Raw genomic sequence first — 27,863 nt, forward strand, 5'->3', positions numbered from 1 at the left:
TCAGCACCACATAAAAATAAAATAAAGATGTTGTGTCCACAGAAAACTAAAAAAAAAATAAATATTAAAAAATTCTCTCTCTTAAAAAAAAAAAATCTCAGATCATGAAAAAAGAAAAAGAAAAAAAAAGATTGAATTGGGTGTTAACATACTTTATATACAAACAGAGATATGAAATTTATATAATAAATTTATATACAAACAGAGATATAAAAAATTGTAGTATATAAGTGTATTAAGAATTGTAATGCAATCTGGCAACCTTGGGTCAGCATTGCCCCAACAGAATGATTATTTCCACCCTCTCTAGTGAGAACCAAGTCCTCTATGTATCACTCTGAGTCCTACTTTACCCTCTTCCTATGAAGGCTCCACAGGCATTTGAGTTTTAAAATCAGTGCCCTAGGCATTGCTGGTTTTCATCTCTCTGTGAGATGAGGTGGTAATAGATTTTAAATTTCAAAAAAATTTTTTTAGCACCTGAGTTATAACAGAGAAAATCTGCAACTCTCTTAATAGAATCAAGACAATTATTACAGTGAGAAAACAAGATTTATTAAAAAAGCACAACACCTTAAATGCATATTACTAAATGGAAGAAACCAATCAGAAAAGGTTATATGCTGTAATGATTCTAACTATATGACATTCTGGAAAAGGCAAATTTATGCAGACAGTAAAAACATTAGCTGTTGCCAAGGATTAAGAGAGAGTACAAAGAAGAACTGGTCGAGCACAGAATACTCTGTATGACACTTTAACAGTGGGTACCTGTCATTATACATTTGTCCAAACTCAAACTATGTGTGTTATACCTTCCTGTGCTCATTACCCTGTTGTAAACTGTGGATTCTGATAACGCTGTGAAGATGTAGGTTTATCAATTGTTAACAAATACAATATTCTGGTGGGGGTTGAGGGAGTGACAGTGGGAGAGGTCATGCATGTATGTGGCAGAGGGCATATGGGAAATCTCTATATCTTCTCAATTCTGTTGTGAAAGCAAAACTGCTCTTAAAAAAACAATGTCTTAAAGAAATAATAGAATTTAAATAATTCCTGTACCTATCATAAAGTCTATGAATATGGAAACATACCTTAGCTTTCTTCTTTTGTTTTTTCTTTGGTCCACCTTTGTCCAAAGGCCAGATTATCCTGTCAGCCTTCACCCATTCATCATACCTTAAAATGAAAATTTAAAAATCACATAGTGATATCCTATTCAAAATATATTCATCAAACAAAAACAACAGTGAGAGAGATTAAAGAGTTTGTTTCCATGTTGACAGAAATGTGAAAGACTCAGAGGTGGGGTTTGTGAGTAACGTGTACCAGCCACTATACTAGGTGCTTTGTGTACCAACCATCAACAGGAAAAGCCAAGAGCAGTTTTTAGAGTTAACAGATCAGAGTGAGCAGACACTAAGTATATTCAAAACTATTGGAACTGCTTTGTTTTCAGAACTCCCACAAATATAAGCTTATAAGCAAATTCTGTATTAGAATTCTTCTACTAAACAAATAATACAAAGATAACTCAGGAAAATTCAAATTTGCAACATGATTGATTCCAGATTATTTTATCAAGTCCTCTGAAATTTCTTTTCCTCCCCAGAACTCTCTTTAGCCTCTACTATTTCTAATAAAATTTTATTCTGAATCTCATCATCTTTAAGACTTTCCAGTTTTTTAGAGATATTTATATTTAATTTTCTTCAACAATTTATATTTTTGTTTAACTCAAGCAGAGTATAAAAACTACAGGATGTCCTCACTTTAGACTGCACTATGTAAATAAACTCAATGTATCTGGAAACCATACCACCATACCTGTGCTTTGTAAACCAGTTACCATGAAGATGTACAAAATAAGAATGTGGTTTCTATTTTTTTTTTGATTAATACAATTTTTATTAAGAATTTTATCTGGTTACAGAGAAACATTTAGAAAGGATGATGGGTTACATAACTTCACTGTTGTATGTGAGAAGTCTGGGCAGCTAACATGATTACCAAATATCATCTGGTTCTTCATGAGAAAAGCCTGTGGAACTTTCATCCTTGTCACTGGATGGCAGCGTGTCCACTACTGAGCATTCTCTGGTTATCTTTTTTGAGCTCTTATCTGCAGATAACTCTTGGTCTTTCCCCTGCTGGATGATTTTCATATATTTCTCTAAAGGATTTTCGCCATGAGTAGATTTGTCTCTCACATCTTGAACAGTCATTTCTAATTCTTTTTTCATTTCAATCTTCAGTGATTCTTCAATCATTCTCCTTTCCTGATCCAGTTTTTCCAGTTCTCTTCGTTCCCTTTCTAGAGCTTCTTGCCGTTCACTCTGCCTTCGTTCTTCTCTCTGCCTTCGTTCTTTCATTTGCTGCTCCCATGATTTTTCATCTTCCTTTTGTTCTCCAAGTTCTTTCTGATCAATACTTGAGTTATGACGTGGGACAGGTCTTGTAGGCAGAGTAGCTGCAGCAGCATCCACATGAGGCATATCACCAGCAGGGTGTAACCCATCTGCTTCAAACTGTCTTGACCTGTTCCCTGCATATTCAAAAGATGATTCAAATTCCTCATTATCCTTAAAAGCTAGCTTGTCCAGATTTGAAAATTCACTTTTTTCTTGAATTTCAGTCTGTTTCTGATGAAGACTGGCCTTCTGTTCTGGAGGGCTGGAGGAGGAAGGTGCAGAGAGGCTATGCCCAGATTCCACGGGTGATGGCTGGGACATTCTGTCAGGACAAGAATTGGGGAAATCAAGAAGTGATTTGCCCATACCTTCCAAATACATTTCATTATTGAGGCTTCTTCTTGCTTTTGGAAGGGGCGTTGAGGAGAGACGTCTGGAAGAAGTACTCTTACGTGCCCGCGAAGCTGTGCTGACTGTCTGTGCCTCAGAGGCAGCACTCTTTTCCTCATGAGGTGTGCCCACCTGAGGCTGCCCAGAGAAAACTCTGTCCTCTGCCAACATCCGTCTTTCTGGGTGCTCAGGGATAACTCGGTCCTCTGTAAAAGCACATCTTTCCAGGGAGCTAGAAGTGACAGTTTTGAGGGTTCCCCGTAAGTGCGAAGATGGTGGACTCTTTGCTAGTGGTGGGCTCTTAACCGGGTTTCGAAGAACTCTTCGATGGTAATCTCTGAAAGCTTTCTCCAAGCGTTCGGCCTCTTGCTCTAGCTCTTTTACCCTGGCTTTTGTACTGGCCACAAACTCAAGGTCAGAGTCTGGGGAACCAGCTTCTTTTCCTGTATTTGGATAACCTGTGATTCTTGGTACAACTGCAACTGCCGTAATCTTCTCCTGTCCAAGAGGGCTGTTTGAGAAATCCCTGCTTGTATCACCACTGTGAGGCACCACCTTGCCACTTATTAGCCCACTCACAGACCGATGGCTCAGAGACTGCTTTGGGTTGCGGTACACTTCATTCTCCAGGGCTGTCTGAATGTGTTTCAGTTGCAATTTTAAATCACCAACTTGAATATTTAACCTCTTTACAGAAGCATCATAATCTAATATCTGGGCCTTTAGCTGTGCCGAATGTTCAATTTCACTTTGCAGCTGTTTTTGCAGAACTTGTCTATGAGTTTCAAACTCCTTATGCTCAAGTGCTATAGTACTTTCTGCTTTCTTCAATTCTTTCTGAAGAACCAGAAGCTCAGGAGATGGCTGAGCTATGCGGTTTAGGAGATTCAAATTTTCATTCTTATTCTCTTCCAGTTGTTGTTTAAGTACTTTATTTTGTGCCTGAAGTTCTAGCTTCTCTTCTTTTAGTACTGAGTAATCATTCATCTCTTTAATCTTTTCATTCAGCAAGTGGTTTTGTTGTGTTATTGTCAAAAACTGGGCTTTGACAGACTCTAATTCAAGCTCAAGTTCTTTTATACGATTTATAGATTGACTTAGTTCTTCCTTTTTTGAATTAAAAGCTATGAGCTCCTCTTGCAAATGAATAGCTTTTTCTTTATTCCTCCTTTCATCTTCAATCAGTCTGTTAGTTCTACTGAAGTATTCATCCTTTAGTTCAAGTTGATACTTTAGAAGTTCATTCTTGAGCTTTTGATCATAGCTCTCTTCAATACTCTTTATATTCTGTTCTCGTCTCTTAAGTGCTTCAGCAGTACTTTTATTTTTTTCTTCTTGGAGTTTCTGGGTCAATTCAAAAGCATCAAGTTTTTGCTTCAGTTCTGCTTCTCTGCCTCTTAGCAGATCTATATCTTTTAGTAGAAGCTGCCTTTGAGCATAAATTTCTTTTGCTTCAGTCTCCTGGTGCTTCTGAATTCTTTCAAGAGCATTCTTTTCGCGAGAAACGAGGGCTTCATTTTTTGCATGATAAGTTCTCTTAAATTCGTTTCGGAACTCAGATAATTCCTTCTCGTACTTCCTTTTCTCATCCATTTTAAGTTTTGCTATTTCAGTTTCTTTAAAATACTTCAACTTTTGACCCATCTCTACTCGAAGTTGCTGTTCTATTTCTTTTTTATATTCATTTAGCTTCATTTCTAAAGACTCTAGCTTTGGATGCTGAGGATGAGCATCTGCAAATTGATCATCGATAAACTGAAGCTTCTCAGCAAGTGAGTCTTTGTTAGGACATGTTGAGCTTGTCTGAGTTTCCATATCACAAGTCTCTTTAGCTTGATGATATTCTGCCAATTCTTTCAAGAAATTAATAAGAAAACCTTTTTGGTTTCCTTTATCAAATCCTGAGACCAGTGATTTGTAGAGACTGGACGTAGGGTTGATTTTAATGAGTTGTAATAGATCCTGCATAGTATATACCTTTTCTTTTGCTAAACCACTTTCTGGAAAGAAAACAGAAAGTGAATATTCATAGCCACATCTCTGTAAGTGATCTGCCACTAGAGAGTTAGAGGCACCTATTAAGAGAGCACTCCCTTCCACTGAAATAGACTGAGGCTGCAGTTTTCCACTCAACACAGGGTGCATCAATTTGTGAATTAGCTGGTTTCTGAGTTGTGTTTTAAGCGTGTCCAGTATACCCCGATCCTTAAACGTCTGGTACAGCTTTTTTCGCAGTTCATCTTGACTCAATACATCACACTTGGGGGACATGGTAGACTGAGCCATCATCAGGTATCTGCTTCCTCCCGAGCCCAATCGCCAGGACCCGAGTTCCAAAGTTCAGCCCAGGCTGCAGGCTCAGGACAAGAAGGAATCCCGGCCTGTTTGGGAGGAATAGGGAAAAACAAGAGAGCTGAATGTTCTGCCTAACACTGGAACTAGGAACTCAGAAGTAAGATGCCTACTTCCCTTCTCCGCGGTTCTGAAGGGTGGGCGGGGCCGTGACCCTGGGGGGGGGGGGGACTGTGAAAGGCTGCTGGAGGGCGGACGACGGGGCGGGGTGGCAGGGCAGCACCCAGGGATTTCACGGCTCAGAGACCACATCACCCCTCCCCGAGGCCCACCAAACTGAATCGCCTTTAACTGAATCGCCTTTGTCTGGACTGTTACGGCGCACGCCTCCATGTGTGCACGCGCCCAGTGCTACCGGAAGCTCCAGAATGTGGTTTCTACATGCACAAGTTTCAGCTAAGATGGCACATTGATACTTATACTATAGTTTGAAATATAGTTAATCCTGGTAGATTAACCCAAGATATAAAGCTTTTGAGAAAGGCCTGTTTATAAGCATTGTACCAGACTTTTTAAGTATCTGTATTTTATTACCTTACTTAGAAATATTCATTCCTGCATTTTATTACCTTATTTAGAAATATTCATTCATTTGGACAGTCACTGAGGATCTACTGGTATGACAGGCTCTGTATGAGGAAGAAGGTAGAGAACAGAAAGAACAAGGCCTTGCTCTCATACAATTCAGTCCCATATGAAAAGAGGGCATAAAATGAAATCAAATAGAGTCTGGGAAGTACAATAAGACTTATGTATCTGACCCAGGACTAACAAAGAAGCAAATGTCCAATTCTGAAATTTTCCAGGAGACATCAAATCACCAAGAAGCACAGGCCTGATCTGAACTTGGCATAGGCTACAATGTTCCAATGAAAGCAGTCTGTTGTATGGGTACTTCCAGATCAACACTGCTAACCAAGGGTGAGACCAGGATATCTGAAGTAGAGACCTGAACCCCACCCTAGCACATGTTTTCATTTTAGAAATTCAACTAAATTCTCTAGGAACGATAGGAGCTCTGTCTCAACAAGCAGGCCAGAATTATACCCGTTTTTTAGGAGTACGGAGGACAACAACAACAAAAATCACGTGAGTAACCAAGTAGGAAACTAATAACAAATTACAAAATAAAATGAGGATTGATTAGTCATAAAAAGATGAGACAGAAGATACAGGAAAGAGAGATTCTAGAAAGAAGAACTGAAATACAAATATAAATAACAGTATATGGGCCAAGCACGGTGGTGCGTGCCTATAATCCCAGCAACTTGGAAGGCTGAGGCAGGCGGATCACAAATTTGAAGCCAGTTCAGCAAATTAGTGAGGCCCTGTCTCAAAATAAAGGGCGGCAGTGGGGAGGGGGGGGGTTGTGGATGTAGATTAGTGTTAGGGACACCCATGTTCAATCCCCAATACTAACAAACGGTCTATGGCTGTGAAATGAACAGAGTCAGAGAAAAGAAATATAAAAATCTTACATTATGTTCATTAAGCTCCCACCTTTTCAAATGATGCCAAATTAAAAAAAAAAAAAATTGTCACTGAGCACTTACTAAGTGCTAAGCATTTTTCTAGGCACTTTACATGTTAATTACAGGTATTATCATTTTATAGCATTCCTCTGAAATTTTTATTTCAGTATTTTCCCCAATTTAGTGATGAAGGAATTGCGCCACAACAGAACATGAACCTAGTATGTGGAAAAACCCTGGAGTAAGATGGCTCCAGGTGAATCCAGGCGACCCAGAGATTTCAAACACACAAGACTTTAGAGAAAAGCAGCCCTGGCATTCAGGAATTGGCATGGTATAGCACTAGAGAGACTTTGGTGTTGTGACAAGCTGATCTGGCTTTTATAGGTTCTTGTTGAATATGAACAACTTCACATAACCTCAGATGTCTGCTCGGTGCCCATGATAGATCTAAGCAACAATAAGACCATTCCCTAATCATGTCTGAACACAAGAGGCAAGAGGCAGGGGGCAGACAGGAATATCATTCAAACCACAAAAATGACTAAACATCCTTTTTTCCTGATTAATGAGTCATTGCTGCTGCTTCACCAAGTATAGTGTCAACCTTGGACTAGTCTTCTGTCCTTCCAGTAAAACTAAGAAAATCAATTATAGAATTATCCCAGCTTCCTGACAGCACTTCATATAAAAGCCAAGTCTCATTTCCTTAAAGCTTCCCCCAAAACCACCTAACAGGAGCTCAAATCCAAGTTCTTCCCAACATTCTTTTTTTATTAATTAAGCAACTCAGAATTATTATAATGCTTGACAGAAGGTGTGATTTCTCATAAACAAACCAAACCAACGTTTGCACAGTTGAGCTACAGGCCTCACTCTCTGATCATATTCTGCAATGTTTTCACAGAGTCCTGGGCTATTCCTGTTCTCAGAGGTGGCATTCTTGAGCCTTTGCTATTGACCTAACTCTCTGTTAGTGCAATGCCCCATAATTCCCCATGTTATGTGTTCTTTCTCACTGTAAATGAGTAATAAACACAGCTTGTTCCGATGACAGATCCTAGTGATCTTAATCTGGAAGTACTGACATAGCTTGTAAAACAATACAAATGTCAACATGTTGGGACAAGTTAGAATCAAGGCGTGCTTTTTAAACACTCACACATAAACACCACTTGTTTAATAATTCTTCACAAAGTTAAAATGATCTCTCAACTACTGCCAAAATTTCAGTAGTAAGGAAATACTTTCTTACTTACCTGACATTCCATCCATAATAATGTACCAAGTATAGAACTTCTCCATCATCAATTTCAGTGCTTTTAATGCTGGCTTCATAAATTTTCTGAGTTTTCCCTCGTCCATATTTCACTTTCACTTTGGTTCCTGTTAGGCAGGGTTCCATGTCTTCCTCATCTTCTTCCCCTTCAGAGTCACATTTGCTTTCAGTTTCTTCCCTGCAGTAAGTTATAACATTGATAATGCTACTAATAATTCAATGGAGAACAAAATAGCATGTATTAAAAATAATCCAAAAAATCACAACCTAAGTATTACCTTAATAATGTCAGTGGAGGAGGAGAAGAAGGAGGAGAAGGAGAAGATTTTTATGGACTACTTATTAAGGAATTTATTATGTAAAGGTGCACTGTACCAAAAATAAATCCATACTTATTGAAAGCCAATCAATAATCAGAGTTAATGATGATATAGAGTCAAATAAATCACTTTTGATAAAATAAGAACAATCTGCTCTGAAAAAAAATCTTTGGAATTCATATTCAAGTGCCACCTTATATGTGAAATAATCTAAAGATATTTTGTAACTTCCTGCAACTAATTATCTTAAATCTACTCCTATTTTATGTTTATTTTAGAATAGTTCTTAGTTTTTTAATGGGCTTAAAAAATGAACAAGGGCTTTCTATCTTAGTAACCATGTTTTAAAAACCAATTTATATTTTAAAGTTCTCCCCACTCTAACAAATAAACAGGTTTTTTCTGTTGTTTTGTTATTTGTTTGGCTTGGAATGTCAGATAAAAACCTATGGGTGCTTTATCACTGAGCTACATCCCAAGCATTATTTTTAATTTGAGGTAGGGTCTTGTTAAGTTGCCAGGGTGGGTAATGAATTTGCTATCCTGTCTCAAGTCTCCCAAGTAGCTGGGATTACATCGAGCACTACTGCACCCCAGGAAACGAATGTTTGAAGGTGAGGCCATTTGTTGAAAGTACAGGATAGTACCAGGAGAATGCATTTTTTGGGGGGTTGGGGGGATTAAACCCAGAGGCACTTTACTCAGAGCTATATCCTCAGCCCTTTTTATTTTGAGATAGGGGGCTCGCTAAGTTGCTTAGGGTCCTGCTGCAGGCTGGCCTTGAACTTGTGATTCCCTGCCTTGGCTTCCAGAGTCCCTGGAATTATAGGCCTATGCCATTAAGCCTAGCAAGCTCTGCATATTTTATGTTGTTTTATGTTTTTTCACTTATCTCCCATCAGCTTTTCTTTGTTTTGAAAATTGGGTGTCAAAAGATATTCACGCAGGTAAGTCCACAATATTTTGAATATTCTTATTATAAAACAATCTGTTAGCCCTGGTAGGATTCAGAAGAGAACTGCATCATAGAACATTTAAATGTTACAAGAGTTTTAAAAGCTTAAAAAGAAGGACTATGCTCTATAATAAATATAGGACATTATTTTGGTGACCCCTCAGGGACTCAACTCAAAGAGGCTTTGACAGCCCATTTGCAATTGGAATGTTTTCTCTCCAAGGACACCATCCAATAATAGCCTAGAGAGGTAATTTCTGAGAAAAAAAACCTTAAAACAGAAATCACCATGAAGTACTATTTCCATAATTCCTAATGTAGAATGGGAATACAGATGTGTTTGCTGTCTGTATATTTGATTTTTATTTAATAAAAATATTATTTATTATTTATTATTATTATTATATTATTTGGGTTAGAGATTGAACTCAGGAGCACTGGACCACTGAGACACATTCCCAGCCCTATTTTTTGTATTTTATTTAGTAACAGGAGGGTCTCATTGAGTTGTTTAGTGCCTTGCTTTTGCTGAGGCTGGCTTTGAACTCACGATCCTCCTGCCTCAGCCTCCCGAGCTGCTGGGATTACAGGTGTGAGCGATGGCGCCCAGCAAGAATACTATTCTTTATATTTAATCAAATCTGTTTATTTTTCTCTAAAGAAAATTTAAATTTCATTTACATGTTAACTATGAAGACTTTTAAAGCCATGTATTATATGTAGAGACTAATCATGTTTTATATTTATTATATATACATTATAATATACACACAGTATCTTGATGCTTAGTTTGCACATAACTACCAATAATAATTAGCCCTTCCTTTGTAAATAGTTCACTTTCATTTATTAGCCAAATATTTAAAATACTATACTTGTATCATTATACTCAACTCTAATTATTTCCTCCCACTTTTCCTAATCCTAATTATATTTCACTATAGAATTTTCATATTTTACTAACCTACTTCACAAATAATTGTGATAGTTCCTGTACCTATTCATATTGAATCAAATTACCTCTCCCACTAATTATTCCTATTTTTCTAAATATTTATTTTCTCAATGGTTAATTTTCAGACTGTGTCAGCTACTAGTTGGATGCAGTAGTCCTCTTTCCCCAAGTCTGGATTAACAACTCAATTTTCCAGAAAAATCTGGCATTATATTAATAAAAGAATATAAAAAATAATTATAGAGAAGAGTTTATATTTTAAGGAAGTGTGTTATGCTGCTGTTGCTCTTTACAACTTGTTTCTTGTAGCATCTAAAAATTAGCAAATCCATCCAGTGACACTTACAGAATGGCCAAGTAGGTAACGTGTGGTCAGACATGACCTTGATTTAGCCAGACTGCCTAATCTTTGGCTATTTTTGTCAATTCAATACACACATGTCTAATACATGGAAAAAAGATACAATTTTCACTCAACAGCAAGCAGGATGGACATTAAAAAGCTGAAATTTATTGGTGGGATGTGGGGCAAGAATGTATTTTTCAAACAAGAATCAGGGGTGCATGCCACTTATTCTAAAACAGTAACTTGAAAAAGAAAAATATCTCAGATAAAGCTAACACACAGAAACATCTGCTAGTACTGTGCACCCATGTGTTTGTTAGCTTTCCCACATTGTACCTTTTTTAAAATGGAATTTTTGCTGCCGCTGTTTCCTCTTGTCCACTTCCTCCATTTTTCTCCAGCTCCCTTCCCTGCTGTCAACTGCAGGACCTTTCTTTTGACTGGGTGGCGCAGCCTTCTTTGAGGCCACTGTTTAGGGCACAAGTGCTATTAAAATGGTGCGACCAGTATATTCTCCAATTCCGAAAGGCGATACACATCATCTTCACAATGTGTCTCACCTTCATTAGACAAGAGGAACGGAAGTCCCAATAAGAAAACATTCCCTCAAACCTGAATTTCTAAGCAGGAACAAAACGCTGTTGTACCCCAGACAGCTGCTTCTGGAGAACAGACATAAAATAATGTACCTCTCTTGGCTTTTTTCTTCCTCTTCATCTGAGTCTTTATCAGAATCTTCTTGCTTTTTAATTTTCTTCTCTTTTTGCTTTGGTGTATTTTTTCTCCCCAGTAGCAGTTCATTTTCTTTTTTCTCTGAAGTTTCATAGTCATCATCTACAATCTTATTTTCTGCATCAATATCTTTTAATTTGTCTTCTGTTTTCTCCTCTTCAATTTCCTTTTTAATAGAATTTGCATCTCGAGCAATTCTCCGTCGTCCCTAGTATAGGACATAAAGCTTTAAAATAGCTATCAATACAAAGAGGGAAAGATATCTCTCCGCTGAACCTTCACAGCAATGACTAGCTAGCTCTCTGGCTTGAGATAAGACCCTGAAACCCACATGTTCTTTTCTCTTCCTTCTGAAGCTTTTTAAAAGAATAAACCATGTAAATTAATTAATTATATCCAGATTTACCATAAGCCCTTCCATATATTACAAAAGAAATAAAAATTTCTCCTGGGGCTAAGGATGTAAATCAGCAATAGATCATGTGCTTAGCAAATGCAAGGCCTCGGTTTCAGTACCCAACATCGAAAAACAACAACAACAAAAAACTCCTTGTTCACTATATTATTTTAGTCCACTTTTAATAAATATTTCTTGACTACAATAAAATTTTATTTGAATTATGCAATGCTAATAACAAAAGTTAATAATGATAACAAATCAACCCCCTGAATTATGGCCTCTGATCTATAGTTCTACTGTTTATTTATTTATTTAAATATTTATTTTTTAGTTTTTCGGCGGACACAACATCTTTGTTTGTATGTGGTGCTGAGGATCGAACCCGGGCCGCACGCATGCCAGGCAAGCGCGCTACCGCTTGAGCCACATCCCCAGCCCTCTACTGTTTATTAAGACAAAATTTACATCATCCCTGTACAATACCCCTCAACTTGAAATACAGCAAGAAAAAAAAAAAAGAAGAAGGTACCAGCAATGCAGAGAGCACTAGAATATTTGACAACTACTATCTCAGTAAACAAATGTTTCCCCTAGTTCCTATGTGCTATTTACACTTCAAAAGCACAAAAAGAATAACCTTACTTCTACCATAAAGCACTGGAACCTAAGTTCCATGATGGCATGGGCTCTGTATTGTTCAATTCCATATCCTCAGATCAAGACAGTGCCCGACACATCATAGGTACTCTTTAAATATCTGTATGTAAATGTATAAACACTGTTACCTATCAAAATTTTAGTTTTTTTTACACATATCTCCCAGAAACCTCATTTTTAGAAGTCTGGTTTATATGTTAAAATAAATGAAGGGGATAGTTTAAAGAGTCATTGTTTAAAAAGGTAAAGAGTTTTGCAAGAAAAAATTCTGGAGCTGGATGCTAGTGAATGGCGGGGACTGCTGCACAACATTGTGAACATACATAATGCCAAGAACTGTATACTTAAGAATGGTTAAGAGGCAAACTTTTAAGTATTTTACCAGAATCAAAAACAAGACATTTTACAGTTATTAAGCTTGATAGTGTGGTAAATTCCTTTTTTTCTAAAAGATGATAAATCCTTCTATGGAACAAGCATTGGACACTGGTCAGAATGGCAGACGACAATTCCTGCACACACATTAATGGAGAGGAAGAGTAGAGTTGGAAGATAAAGCCAGAGTGCACGTGGCTAGTACTGCAGAGTATGCTATCAAGTTATAGTGAAAGAGATCATCTGGTTGGAGGCTTGAATGTTAGAAAAGGAGAGACTCATTCATCCAACAACTAATTAAGAAGCACTTATTATGTGCTAGACACTATTCTAGAAGCCTCGGGTCTGTTGATTAAAAAAAATCAAATACTAATCCTTGAGCTCAGGGAGTGCAAATCTAGTACAGAGCAAGGTAAAAGAGACGAAAAATAATAGACATAATGCATAAGTAAATTATGGAAGAGGGTGAAATTGAAGTGATGAGAATGCCAATGAGAGGAGGGAAGTTGCAATTTTAGGAGAGACCTAGTATAGGCTTCAATGAGGTGACATTTTAGCAGAAGACTTGAAGGAAGGGAATATGCAAGACTTATCCTACACGAGAATGACTGAACAGACACAAACAAACAAGAGAAACAGTTTTCAAGTAGAGGAAATAATGTGTGATATATCTAGAAAAAAGTAGCTAAGCTAGTCTGGATGTTATGGTTTGGATATTAAGTGTCCCCTAAAAACTCACATGTGAAACAATGTAAAGGTTTAGAGGAGAAATGACTGGGTTATGAGAGCCTTAACCCAATTAGTGAATCAATCCCCTGATGGGATTAACTGAGTGCTAACTCAAGGTGGGTAGGGTGTGGCTACAGAAGGTGGGTCACTGGGGGCATGCCTTTGGGGTATGCATTCTGTAACTGGAGAGTGGAATCTCTCTCTCCCACTCTCCTTTCTGATTATCATGTGAGCTGCTTCCCTCTGCCACACTCCTCTGTTCAGCCTCACCTTGAGCCCTAAGGAATGGAGCCAGTTATCTATGGACTAAGATCTCTGAAACCATGAGCCCCCAAATAAACTTTCTCTTCTGTAATTGTTCTTGTCAGGTCTTTTAGTCAAGCAGAAAACAAAGCTAACTAAAACACTGGCTGATGTGTGACATAATAAATAATGGAATATTAAACTAGGTTTACTGTAGTACCTTTTTGCTATCTGAAAATGTTCGTTAAAAAAAAAAAGTAAAATAATGCTTTAAATAACTTAAAACTTAAAATAACCAGATAAAACTACTATTAAGTACTCACTCTTGGAGATTTTAATTCTATTTCTTCTCTTTCACTTTCACTGTTTGAATCAATGTTTTCCTCAGGTTCACTCTTCACTTCTATTAAAGGCATTTCTTGATCTACTTTTAGAGCTTCTTCCATTGATTCTTCTAACTCTTTTTTTTCCACTTTTACTTTTGGCTCATGGTGGTGAATAGTTCTGAACTGAATATTTGCAGAACGGCAGTACTCCTCAAAACCATAGAGATACCTAAAAAACCAATATTTCATTTTAGGAAATCTTGGTTGCTACGTTTAACTTGATTATTATATTATTAAACACACACAGTTTTAGAAAGTAAAACTCTTTTTTGGGGGGGTAGGGGTATTAGAGATTGAACCCAGGGCACTTAACCACTGAGCCACATCGCCAGCCATTTTATTTTTTATTCAGAAACAAGATCTCACTAAACTTAAGGCCTCACTTAATTGCTGAGACTGGTCTCCAACTTGTGATCCTCCTTCCTCATCCTCATGAGCCAGTGGGATTCAGGAATGCTCCATAAAATTCATTTATATGGTTTCACTGCATAATCACTGCACCCTGTTTTCTCAGTACAAAAATTCGTTTATACCCTTCCAATGTGTAATCACTGCATGGTACAACTGTCTTTGTATGCTGTTTAAAAGGCAAACATCAGCAGTGTATTCACCAGTGGCATATGGATACACATTTGTCTTCTCACACACCACAAGCCGCAAGCCTAGAAAGCTCTGTTCATATGCACTGTCGATATAGTTCTGCAAACTAAAACTTATATGTGGTTTGTTTAGAGTGCTCCAGTGTTAATGATAAAGACATCTTGTATGAGTACAGCCAAGGGTGCATCAGATGAGAAAACCAATGATAGCACAGAATCTTCAGACACAGAAGATTACATTTTTAAGCCCATACTTTGCAACACTGTAGGAAATTTTCTCAAGTGTAATATTTCAACTATCAAGCTCAAATCAATTAAAACTAATGTATTAACTTTTTCTCCCCCAAGACTAGAAAAATGTTCACTAAACTGTCACAAAAAAATGATATGAGATTTTTAACTATTCAGTTTTAATGTATATTCACAAGTATTCTGTGCATCTTAATCTTGTACCACGACGGGTTTAGTAATAAATGATTTTAAGTACAAAATTTTTATTAAAATAAGAAGCTTCACAATATGTTGTCACCCCACTTTTATTGCAAAACATATTTGTCATAAAATATGCAACAATTATGCAGTGAAATAAGGTAAACAGAAATTCTGATCATAAAATAAAATTCCTTCCTGAGAATTCTGAGTTTGTGATAAGTAACAGAGCTATCATAGTTTTGATATAAAATATGTTCAACCCAAATACAATGCTCAATGACATTTACCTTAATATCAGATGATAAATATCCCTGATTTTGGAAAGGAAATCAGTATAACATGAGAAATGGAGCAAAGACACTTTGAAATAACTTTCAATCACAAGTATCTATTAATAGTCTAAGCCTTTTTGTACACCTTCCCTAACATTTATGTTCTTTGATGTATACTTATTTGTTAACAAATTCAAAGGACAATATTACCTGTAAATGGGTATTCTTTAATGAATAAACTATACTACTTACTTTCTATAAGCAGTTTTTACATTGTAGGAAGCAGCTGAATTCAAAATTGGAATGCCAAGGTCCATATAAATTTGCTTCCATACAGCACCACTATCAATCTGGAAAATTAAGTTTTTTTTGGTTAAAATTTCAAAAGGGAAATAACCTTTACACTAACATCCTATGATCTTAAAGAAAATGGGTATACTGACTAACGTGCATAAAATAGCTCAACATCAGATGGTTAACTTTACATCACATCAATATACAATTCAAAAAGCGATTTGATTTTAATTATACTTACATTGTCACATCCACCCTGATGATAAACCAATCTAAAGAGTTTGAAGAGATTGAGGTCTTTGTAGCCCAAAACAGGTGGTTTGTTGATTGGAGTACCTTTATAATATCAGGGAATAAAAGAAAAATGTTTATTCAAATGAAAAATAAAAAATTGACAACAAAGCTATCAACTACTAAATCCCCAAATTTCATTAATTTAGAGGCTAATATTTGAAGAACCTTAAATGATACAAGACAACACAAAACATTCTCTCTATTCTTCACAGCTTTGTGTGGCCTTTAGACTTCAGATGTTTTACTTCTACAACTAGTAGAGTCATGTCTCTGCCAGTGAATTGCGTAAAACTAAATTACACTTTGGCCAACAATGGTGCTGGTTCATTTAGGCATGAAGAAACACAATGGAAAGGAAAGTTTTAGGCCATGGAACCATTCACATTGTTCTAACACAAATGTTAAAGCTGTCAGCAGTAATCTGAAGGACCATTTCTGAAAACTCTAGAATGTCTAGGGTTTATGTGAGGATTTTCTAGGACTGGTGAATGTCAAGGAACACAGTGATTTATAATAGTTCTATTTATTCTACTTCTACTAGAAATCCTATCCTATTCAGATAGATGGCTCTTCAATTATGTTTAATTCATAGAGACCAAGGATCAGTCTAGTTCACTTGCCATGAACATAGCATTAGTAAGAAATGGGTATGCAGATTAACATTACCTCTACTTCTGAATAATATATTTTTTAGTCCTATAAATCCCTGGGAGATTTAGTTTAATGACATCAAAACTGCTTTCTTACATATCTCTACTCAAAACAGAGTTTGTTTGAATTCCAAATATTTAACTATTTTCAGGTATAACTGATTCTTAGACTTTAACTGAAATACAATATGCTCATGATACTAACCATAACAATGAATACACCAAGAATGTAAAACTGTGGAAGAAATGACTATTTTTAAATAGAAAGCATGAAAATACCTCTGTCTTCCATAAACTTATAAAGCTGTTGGAGGAAGTTGTCCCTCTCTTCAGGGTCAAGCTCTTCCTCAGGCTGTGAAGGCAAAATACATAAATGTATCTAGTACTGTAATGGGAAGGAACACAATGTTGTCTTCTTTTGTTACTGTGAACATAATATAATGGGATAAAATTTTACTGAAGCTGTAATATCTGATTTTTCTTACATTCTCACTGGTCCAGATTTTAAGTTTGTTTGTTTGTGGTACTAAGGAATGAACCCTTAGGGTCTCCCACATGTTAGGCAAGCACTCAACCGTTGTGCTACGTTCCTTGCCCTTTACGTCACATTTCCACACAGCTGATCTGATGTTAACTATAAAGATGTACAATCTCTCCTGTTCACCCTGCATTTGAGAATTACTGTAAGGACTAAGATTAGTCATGAGTAAAAGATTCAAAACCAGAATGAGACTGTCAAGTTTTCACCTCATTTGTTTTTTGTTTTTTTTGAACATAAAAATAACAATGTGGCCTGTACAAATATTCTGGTGGGTAAATACAATAATAAACACATTTATTATGTAGAAATAATATTGTTGAATGAATATAAATTAGAAGTTGCAAAGTCACACTGGCAAAAGGTTTTCATTTGGATGGTGCAAAATTTTAAAACAATTTAAATGCATCATGCATTTAGGTGAGCCATATGAATTTTATTTTGCCTCATATCCCTTTACACCCCACTTGTCTCACAGGAGCCTACTTTTCTCATTTGCCCTTCTTGTGTGGCCTCCATAGTGGACTTTGCAACCCCTGTCAGAAAGATATAAGAATTATTTCTTAGGAAAGAAAACTAGATACCTAATTACTAATTTAGTTCCATTAAAAACAAATTTAAAGACTAATGGAAACACTGCTATAAGAAACAGTCTTTTTTGTTTGTTTCTTAAATATTTATTTTTTAATTGTAGGTGAACATAGTATCTTTATTTCATTTTTATGTGGTGCTGAGGTTTGAACCCAATGTCTCACGTGTGCTAGGCAAACACTCTACTACTGAGCCACAACCCCAGCCCCAAGAAATAGTCTTTCTTAAAACTACCTGTTTAAGTGTTAACCTTTCACAAATTATACAAACTTAGTGGTCTCTATCTATACTGTCAACATCTGGGCTCAAGTCAAACAGATTTTTAAAAAAATATTATTTATTTAGTTATAGTTAAACACAATACCTTTATTTTTTTAATTTATTTTTATGTGGTGCTGAGGATTGAACCCAGGGCCTAGCATGTGCTAGGCGAGCGCTCTACCACTGAGCCACAACCCCACCCCCTCAAGTCAAACAGATTTTAATAAAATGTTCTCTTTTCTGATAGACTACTTATAAAGTTTTACTTGGAAATTATTCTTTAAATTTTAGCAATACTAAGGAGAATCAAATAAAACACTGATGTTTCTTCCATATAAAATGATTGTAATTTAATTTTAGAGTATACTACTTTGTTATGTTCTATGAGAAGAATCCAGATTTTTATCTTTTCAAAGCCATATTCAAAGGAAAGGCTATTTTCAAGCAATAAATATTGATTGTTTAGTGTCCAGAGGGCAATAGGCACTTTAAAATTATGTTATCCTTACAGAATTTCAGTCACTTTAATAATAAAGCCAAGATCAATGAACATGTACTCAATTGAAATATATAAGAAAAAACCATGAAGCAATCAAGGAAAAAGAAGTTAAGATCTTTTAAAATTCTCTCTTTAAGTTTTCTTTCAGTATATTCATTTAGAACAATTTATAACATCAAAACACTTTCAGTTTCATTAAACATAAAGGAACTTAGTTCAAAGTTCTAGTAAGTTTCAAACATCAGCAATTTTACAAAGTTAATAATCACTAAAAAGAGATCATTACTTAATGCTCAAATCCTAAGAAGGCAACTTTTTGTCCATGTGAATTTTAAAACTGGGCTTTTATAAGGTCTTTAATTGTCAGTGAGTTAACTCAAGGAACAACAACAACAACAAAAAAACAATCCAATAGTTCAAGAGCCCCCCAAATCATTTCATACATTAGTCTTAAAGACTTGTAGTGTGGAAAGCAAAAACAGTTTACCCCAGACTGGCTATATACTTTGCCAGTGCTATGTAATCACAATTAAAACCTCATTCTAGTACTTATGATCTTACAGAATTCAGGTAAGAATGCTATATACAATATATGTGAAAACAATTCTTTGAATAGGCACTGATTTAAAATCAAAGTTGCTTTAAAAAACACATAAACAAAATCAAGCCATCAATTGCACATTAGGCACACATTCAGGTGGCACCAAACATCTGATAAATTCTTAATGATTAAGAATATATGTATCTTTAAGCCAGACTTAGTGACACATGCCTATAATCCCAGCAACTCAGGAGGCTGAGACAGACAGACGGATCATCAAGTTCAAGGCCAATCTCTGCAACTTAGCAAAACCGTGTCTCAAAATAAAAAATTTTAAAAACTGAAGGCTGGGGTTGTGGCTCAGCGGTAAAGCACTCGCCTAGCACATGCTAGGGTTCAATGCTCAGCACAACATAAAAATAAATAAATAAAATAAAGGTATTGTGTCCAACTATAACTAAAAAATAAATATTAAAAAAAAAACCTGAGGATATTACTCAGTGGTAAAGCAACCTTGAGTTCAATCTCTAGTACCAAAAATTTTGTAAATGAGGATTTATTTTTATAGATAAGAATTGGTAGCTTACAGGTATTTTATTTAAAAGTTAATGGGTGATCAAGAGTATTTTAGGTTGCATAATGGAACCACCATTTGACCCAGCTATCCCTCTCCTCAGTCTATACCCAAAGGACTTAAAACATCATACTACAGAGACACAGCCACATCCATGTTTACAGCAGCACAATTCACAATAGCTAAACTGTGGAACCAACCTAGATGCCCTTCAGTGGATGAATGGATTAAAAAAATGTGGCTTATATACACAATGGAATATTACTCAGCAATAAAAGAGAATAAAATCATGGCATTTGCAGGTAAATGGATGGCGCTGAAGAATATAATGCTAAGTGAAGTCAGCCAATTCCCGCCCCTCATGCTTAATTTCTTATAGTAAATAATTCTTTACAATCATTTTTTCAAAATAACTGTGTAGCCAGTCCCCTTGGAGTAAGACTGCTAGAAAATGCCTCCAATGAGAAGACTGTTCTTTTACGAACTGTGGATGGGGCTCATATTTCTCCTATGGTTTGCTTCCTCTATCCATGGCATTTTCATACCTATCATGTCTCTATTCTGGTTGAGAGCCAGGGGTTAAAAGCCAAGGGGCTGTTGCATTTCTTAACAGTTTTAAAGTGGGATAAGATTATAAATTTGGGAAATACAAGTTTCACCAAACTGTGCTATGGAACCTTCTTCCCCTCATTTAGTCAAGAGCAAGGAGGAAGGTTAAAGAGACAGAAGAGGAATGTACATTATGATCATAATGTGAAGAAATTTATAATTTTAGTTAGCATCAGTATATACTACTTATCTCTATCTACACTACCAGATTGTGAATTTTCTGACTTCAAGCACTGTGTCTTCCATTTAAGTTCAAGCATTTACTGATGGTTACCATAAGTTAGGACTGCACAAAAACAATGAGGATTAAAATGAGAACACATGGTACCTTCTGTTTTAACTGTTCTCAATCTGGCAGGGGGGTGCAGAAAGGAAAAACAAATCAATACAATCAAGTGTGATAAGTGTAAACTACATAAAATAATATGGAAGTAACTGAGGGAATAAGTGGTTCTGCTGGAGGTGGAGTGGCCTTGGTAATATTATAGAAAGCCTCAAAATGTAAGTAGTCTCAAAAAAAAAAAATGTAAATAGTCTAGCCATAAACATGAATCTGGCCAAGGTGAACTATGATGAGGAAAGAGCTTTGTAAGACATGATATGCCAAAGAATCAGAACTATGGTAGAGGTCAGGTTTGAGAGTACAAAAGAAGCATTAGGTCAGATTTGTAAGATCTAAGTCAGAAATGATTCTGATGGCTTTGAAGGAACAAGGAAGCTATTACAATGGTCCACAAAGAAGACGACAATTGCTTGCTTTCTGGTGATGAAAAGATTGCCCAAGTCCTGAAGGAGGAAAAGGGAAAGAAAGAAAAGGAGTTAATGGTGAGGTTTTTTGTTGTTGAATGTTTGGTTTACCTCTTATTTGTGTTTGTAGTTCTCAAAATTTCAATGCTTGCCTATTTTACTCGAAATTTTATCACTAATTAACTAGCATTCAATTTAGATGTAAATGTAAATGGCATCTACACAAATGAAGGATTTTCTTCATTGTTCTATATTTGCCGCATTAGAGGGCTAACATTAATGATGATATAAATGCAATACGAGTCATAGTAAAGAGAGAAGAAATTAAGAATGGTTGTCTTAAGGTCCCAATAACTTGCTTACATTCACCTTTTACCTTTACAAAATACATTAATCTGGAAATGAATGATTATTCACTTAGAAATGGCACAAATTCCAGTAAAAAAAAAATGGATTTTCTACCATTTTATTAAAATGGGAGATGAATAAAATATTATTTGCTTTTTGGTAGTATATACCTGGTTCTTTTTTTTTCCCCTGAGCTATTAACTCTCTAAGCAACTCTACTTTCCAGAATACAAACTAGGAAGTTGTACAAATTGTCAAAATACATAAGAGTAAAAGATGAGAGCCCCTCATGTAATTGGTACAGAGTTCTTACTAAGGAGTGGAGTAGGATAGTTTCTTAGCACATAACAGATTGAAGTCACAAAACCTGATATTATGATAGTGGGAGAAAGTGCCACAAAAACCTAGTATTTGTGGTTTCCCTGCACTGTGTATTATATGTGAAAACACATAAATTGTTGATGGGACTCTCAGTTTTCAAGAACCCCTCAGTATCCTTTAGCAGTTTCAATGATTATACAATGCCTGTCTTCTTCTTTTGTACTCTAGTACACCATGCACATTTTTCTAATTCTAAAATACTGATTTTTGTGTATATGTGAAATGTTATTTTGGACACCGGCATCTTTATCTCCCCTTCACAATGCTGTCTATAAGCTGTCTTCTGATCCTCTTCATTGGCTCCCCTTCCCACTACATCCCTGAAACTCCATCTCAAGTTGTCCCCACTCTTCAGCTTTTAACAATCCCATCATCTTCCTTCCCCAACCACCTCCAAAATAGAAGCTCAGCTTGGAGTCAGCAAGAGGAGATCTCTGAAACAGCAGTAGCTACTTACACAGTTTTATATTAAATTTTAACTTTGAAATGTACTGAATAGCCTTACCAATTTTTTAAAATTATAAATACCAGAACATCTTACTAAGGTAAATGCATTTGTAAGCCACACACAACCACTTTAATTCAAATACAATTCTCTTGGTTCCTTTGTAGAAGTCTTTTGCATTTTAAATTTCTTAACACCTATTTTCTGAGTTTTAAATTTTTTCATTTCATTTTATCTATAATATTTAATACTGATAAAGGGAATGGGCAACACGAAGGTGATACTCTATGTAATATACCTGACAGCTCAACAAGCAGATTCTGAACAATGTTTAAGTGGTGGCAGGGGAGCTATAAGAAGTTCCATACTGCTGAAGAATAGTGGAAGGGAGAATAAAAAGGTGAATGTGGGTCACATCATAAAGGGCCAGACTTTTAAAGGCCTATGATAAAAAGCCTAGGCTTTATCCTGGAGGGGCTGAAAACCATTAAAGGGATTCCAGCAGGAACCATCTATGTTTTAGAAAGATGTTTATGGAGAATGGGTTGGAGGTGAAAAAAGATGAACAGAGAGAAGACATCTGAAATAAGTGGAGAAAATACAAAGGGGTATTATTAGTGAAGAACTCTTACTGCAAGGGGCAGAAAACTATCCCCAAATGGCTTAAGCCAAAAAGAATTTATTTAGAAACTCACAAAATTAGTTTAGAAAATGAGATTCAAAACTATAGAGTGCACTGCCAGAGAAAAGATATACAATGAAGGAAAGTTAGACACATTATCTCATGGTACCCTTCCAAGTGAATTTTCCAGAACCTTACAACAAATCTCCCAATACCTTGTGTCAAATGGTAATTTGCTAGGATAATTGCATAGTTTACATTCATTTATTCAGAAATGACTTAGTGCAGGTTTAATGAGAATCATGCTTGGTATTGTTAGCTGATGGGTACACACAACTGGTGGGAAAAGGGAAAACCAAAATCCTTGACATCCTCTGCTTTCATATAACTTACAATATTGAGAAGAGAAAAAAAATTTTAAAGTCTATAAAACCTTCTGTAATTTCTCTAAACCTCAGTTTTCATACACACACACACACACACACACACCAAAAAAAAGAGAAGATCAGTTGTAAAATTCTATAAACTTCACTTTGGAAGGTACCACAGGATAACATATTTAACTTCCTCTCATATGTACAAGAGATATATTATATACCATATACGTGATATACACTTATATAGAATCTCTCTCATAGGCTGTTGTGAGGATTAAGCAGTTTTCATTTAAAAAACCATCAAATATCTAAAAATAAACTGAGAAAATTATTTGGTGTGGTCATCTTTACTTGTTTATATCTTTTATAAAAGTTACTTATTTTAATTTTTTTATGATGTTGGGGACAAATCCAGGCCCTTATGCATAGATGTAAGCACTCTACAAATGAGCTACAGCCACAGCCCAAAAGCTTCATATTTTAACAGACTATATTAAAAAGTACATCTTACAGATGATGTATGTTCCAGTACAACAGCTATATTTTTAGATATACTTTGTTGTCACAAGACCTCTGTGAAATAGCAAATAAAAACTTAAATGAAAAAATCTGTGCACAGCAGTGTGCACAAGTAGTCCCAGCTACTTCAGAGGCTGAAGCAAGAGGATGACTTAAGCTCAGCCTAGATAATATAGAAAAAACCTCTCTTTGGGGGCAGGGGGAGAAGAAAAAAATCTTATCTTCTAAATTTAACTTAAAATAAAAACATAAAACCAATATTAAGTCTGGTAACTCAAGTAATTCGTATGTCAAAATGACTCCTTAGGCTGTCCATAAGCTCAGCCCCAGGAACAACTGTCCACTAAGTTATCAAATATAAAAACTGACAGTTGATGGTATTTGTATAAGGGCTAAGAGTCATGTCAGCACTGTATTACAAGAATAACTATTGAGCAAATATCAAGTTAAACAATATTCGGTATATTATTTTTAGAAAGAGATGACATTATATATTATAAAAGTATTTCTATCAGAAAGATAAAATCCACAATCTTTTGTGCCCTAAAACTATTATATGCAGAAAGAAATAACACATAGTTTCAGTTTTAAAATATCTACTTTAGATCCAGTGCAGAGAATAGACTGGAGGAGGGCAAGCATGAACCTGTGAAGAGCAGTTAGGATGCTGCTGTATTAGTCTAGATAAAAAAGAATAATGGCTTGGACTAAGGTAAGCAGAGAATATAAACCAAAAGAAGTGGGAAAATTTGAGAGCTATTCAAGTAGATAGAAGAGAAAGCACTGTATGTTTAAACAGATGGAAGAAGAGAGTGAGGAATCAAGGTGACTTTCATGTGTCTGGGTTTGGACAACTGGGTGGATGCCACTTCTATTAAAATCAATTAGGGACAAACAGGGAAAGGGCATGTTTTGGGGAAGGCAAGGTGAGTGCAGTCATGCAAATACTGAGATTGAGTAATTACAAGAAGAAATATTAGCCAGGCATGTTTGCCTGTAATCCCAGCAGCTCAGGAAGCTGAGGCAGGAGGATCGCGAGTTCAAAGCCAGCCCAGAAACTTAAGGAGGCCCTAAGTAACTCAGAGAGACCCTGTCTCCAAATGAAATATAAAAAAGGGCTGGAGATGTGGCTTAGTGGTTAAGTGTCTCTGGGTTCAATCCCCGGTACGCCTCCTCCCAGCAAAAGAAGAAGAAATCTTCATTGCTGCTAAGAATGTGTGGTACTAAGAATTGAGTCCAGGGCCTTGCACATGCTAGGCAAGCAATCTACCACAAACTATATCCACAAAACTATATTCACTTTTATTTTGAAAATGAGTCTCATCAAGTTGCCAGACTGGCCTTGAACCTTCAATCCTACTTCATCCACCCTAGTAGCAGGAATTATAGGCATATGCCATTGAACCCAACTACGAAAAGACATCTTTGATGCACATACAGATTTGGAGCCATTATAGTGTTTGGTTAGGAAGTAAATGGGGAAAAAAGGGTAATGTCATGTGTGTCAAGTGTCTTAAAAAAGGTATGTCAGGGCTGTTGAATCCTGCTAGTAGACAAATGAACTGAAATAAAAAAATTTTGATTTAGTACAAAAGTTTGTTGGTGGTCACTGGTAACCTTACTAAAGTTGTTCAGGTTGTGGTGAGAAGAGACACACCACAATGAATTAAGAGTGAATAAGAGTTCAGGAACAGTATAGATAGCTCAAACAGTAAATACAGCTCAGCAATCCAGCCACAAGGGTGAGGAAAGAGCATAGTACCTGGAGGGACAGTAGAGGCTTCCAGAAGACTGGCAGAGGGAATATGGAGGGAGGTTAAGACAGGCATGTTTTAAGGTGCTGCTGAGGATACAAAACAAGGATATGGGTTAAAGATATTGGTGAGAAAAAAAGAGTTGATTATCTAAGATTTCCTGAAAGAAAGAAGTTCAGAGCATGAACTGAGATACCTCTCTTACAGAGAAGACAATATGTTGTCAAATGTTCCTTGGGAAGGAGCGTGGACAACATTTGAAGCTCCTAGTTTCTTCCCGAAGTTGAAGTGGAGTGGGAATAGGGTTGTTGATTTAATGGAAGAAATAAAGATTTGACTACAGAAGCTGGGGATTGCCCAATAGTACTGAAGGCCCTATGAAATTTGATAATCGTATAATTTAAATTAGTACCATTCTTTCCTGTTATATACTTACAGAAAATTTCAAAGATCACATGATATGTGACACATTCATAGTAAAACACTGTTTTAGTTTAACAAAGTCAGCCTACAATAAATGATTACATGACATTTATATTGTATCAGAGTTCACTGAGTCTAGTAATTATTTTCCCCATTTGAAAAGGTACATACATTTAATCATCAAGATGTGGTTTGGACACTATCAAATCCAAGTTTTTAATCAGTCAACCCTCTAATATCACCAAAACCATAAAATATATTGAATGAAAAGTGTTTTTAATACAAAAAATGTGCAATACTCTAAATCTGACAAGATAACCTTAATTTGGTTAGAGTTTTATGCTTGCATCAGAAGACAGATTTTGCTAAACTCATTAAGGCATTTTTGTTAGCTTGATTAGTACATTTAAGACTTTAGCAAGTAAGTTCTTAAATTTGAATGAAAGCTAAAAATCTCAATTATTCCTTGAAATTTGGCTTTTTAGGATCAGCTTAAAAACATCTGATGATTGGCAGATTGAATTATTAGATAAAATATTGACATTACATTTAAAATCTTTAAAGTTTTACTGACTTTGCATGATTTCCCCGAGTTATCAAACATTTACTCTAAGTTCATACCCAAAGTGATCCTGAACGATTACTTTATCAAATGCCTTTACAGTCTGCAAAAGGCATAGATTAATACACAAATAACACTGGATTAAACATCAAAAAATATTCATGTTTCCTTGAATTAAAAAATGCAAGCACTTATGATTTTTACAATAATGGAGTAGAGTCTCAGACATTAGATGAAACAATCATCCCTAGAAAAGTCAAAAGACTAGAGAAATGAGTATTAATACATGTACACTAAAAGAGCAGTTCTTAAAAAAAATTCACTAAATTTCAATTTTCATTACTAAACATAAATTCATAGAAGGTTTTTAAAAATTACCCAACATATAAGCCTACTTATAGCAAACCATAAGGATTTAAAAGGCTAAGTCCATCAAATTCCCCTTGATAATCAATCTTTTAAATAGCCATGCATTTATTTTACCCTTAGAAAATCCCCCTATATTTTATTCAGAATAAATATGTAAAGAGTAAATAAATAATTGATATCATTACTTGTGTTTTCCTGGACTTTTCAATCAATTTCAAAGCTCAAAAGAAATTACAGTATATTTTTTCTAATATAAAATTTTCTGAACAAAGACATTTAGGCAACACCCACAAAAATATTCTCTAGGGCTTTTTTCAACATAAGTGTCAATAAGTTGAAATTTAAAATCATTAATACACATAGGACCTACTTTCTGCCAGATCCTCAAGTCTTCCCAATCAGTAACAGTATGAGATATATTTCTTGTACTCTAATACTGAACTACCAAATGCTTTGGAATTCAAGATAATGTGAAGTAAAAACAAGATACCCTTCCATAATAAAATCATAGAATCTCAAATGTCCTTATTACTTACTCTTAGGTTAGAGCACCTAAAGTATCAAACATAAAAACAATGCCTACTGCTAATTACCACTGCAGAAATATCTAACACTTGTATGATTCTACTGCGTAAAATTGCTTGCTGTACTACAAACATCAAATGACAGCTACAGTATTGTCACAGTGGTTTATAGAATATTATAAAAGATCTTTCTGATCACTGAAGAGCAACATTAAATCTTCATGAAAAGCATAGCAACACTACCTTTTGGAAAGACTTATGATATGTAACATGATACAACAGCTTAGCCTCACTTATGTGGTGAAGGCCCATAATGACTAAGCCAGGTAGGCCCTGGCTTATCAGATTATTCATTTTATACAATATTCATTTTTTATTTGTTGTGTATAGGCTAAAAGTGCTTTTCAGTTTAACAATATTTAAATTTTAAAAATTATTGTTGAAGACAAGTTAGAATGATTCAGCAACTAAATCTTAAATCCAAGAGCAAGAAATGCAGCTGATTTTTTTTCTAAAGCAACCAAAATCTTACTCAAGAAAACCTACTTGTATGGCCAGAGAAAAGAGAAATTCGTTTATATTAAGGAATTTAAAAAAGCTTGCTATGAAACTGACAATCTGAAAAATAATTGG

General features: G+C 35.6%; 2 protein-coding genes across 3 annotated transcripts in view; both read right to left on the reverse strand.

The window, feature by feature from the left end:
- Arid4a (AT-rich interaction domain 4A) overlaps positions 1-27,863 on the reverse strand; it is a 78,316-nt gene that overhangs the window by 20,152 nt on the left and 30,301 nt on the right. For both annotated transcript variants that reach the window (XM_046461423.2, XM_046461424.2), the window contains exons 12-18: positions 16,826-16,898; positions 15,844-15,938; positions 15,561-15,658; positions 13,943-14,174; positions 11,173-11,423; positions 7,888-8,085; positions 1,098-1,182 (exon numbers count right to left, since the gene is read on the reverse strand). In XM_046461423.2, coding sequence (XP_046317379.1) covers positions 1,098-1,182; positions 7,888-8,085; positions 11,173-11,423; positions 13,943-14,174; positions 15,561-15,658; positions 15,844-15,938; positions 16,826-16,898 — 1,032 coding nt within the window. The remainder of the gene's footprint in view (positions 1-1,097; positions 1,183-7,887; positions 8,086-11,172; positions 11,424-13,942; positions 14,175-15,560; positions 15,659-15,843; positions 15,939-16,825; positions 16,899-27,863) is intronic.
- LOC124104462 (centriole and centriolar satellite protein OFD1-like) lies at positions 1,098-5,290 on the reverse strand. Its single transcript, XM_046461425.2, has one exon. The coding sequence runs from the start codon at positions 5,091-5,093 to the stop codon at positions 2,010-2,012; it is 3,084 nt and encodes a 1,027-aa protein (XP_046317381.1). The 5' UTR covers positions 5,094-5,290; the 3' UTR covers positions 1,098-2,009.

The sequence above is a fragment of the Marmota monax genome, unplaced genomic scaffold, assembly GCF_021218885.2.
Source record: "Marmota monax isolate L192 unplaced genomic scaffold, Marmota_monax_Labrador192_F-V1.1 WCK01_AAM20220418_F8-fsc00001, whole genome shotgun sequence".
NCBI lineage: Eukaryota > Metazoa > Chordata > Mammalia > Rodentia > Sciuridae > Marmota > Marmota monax.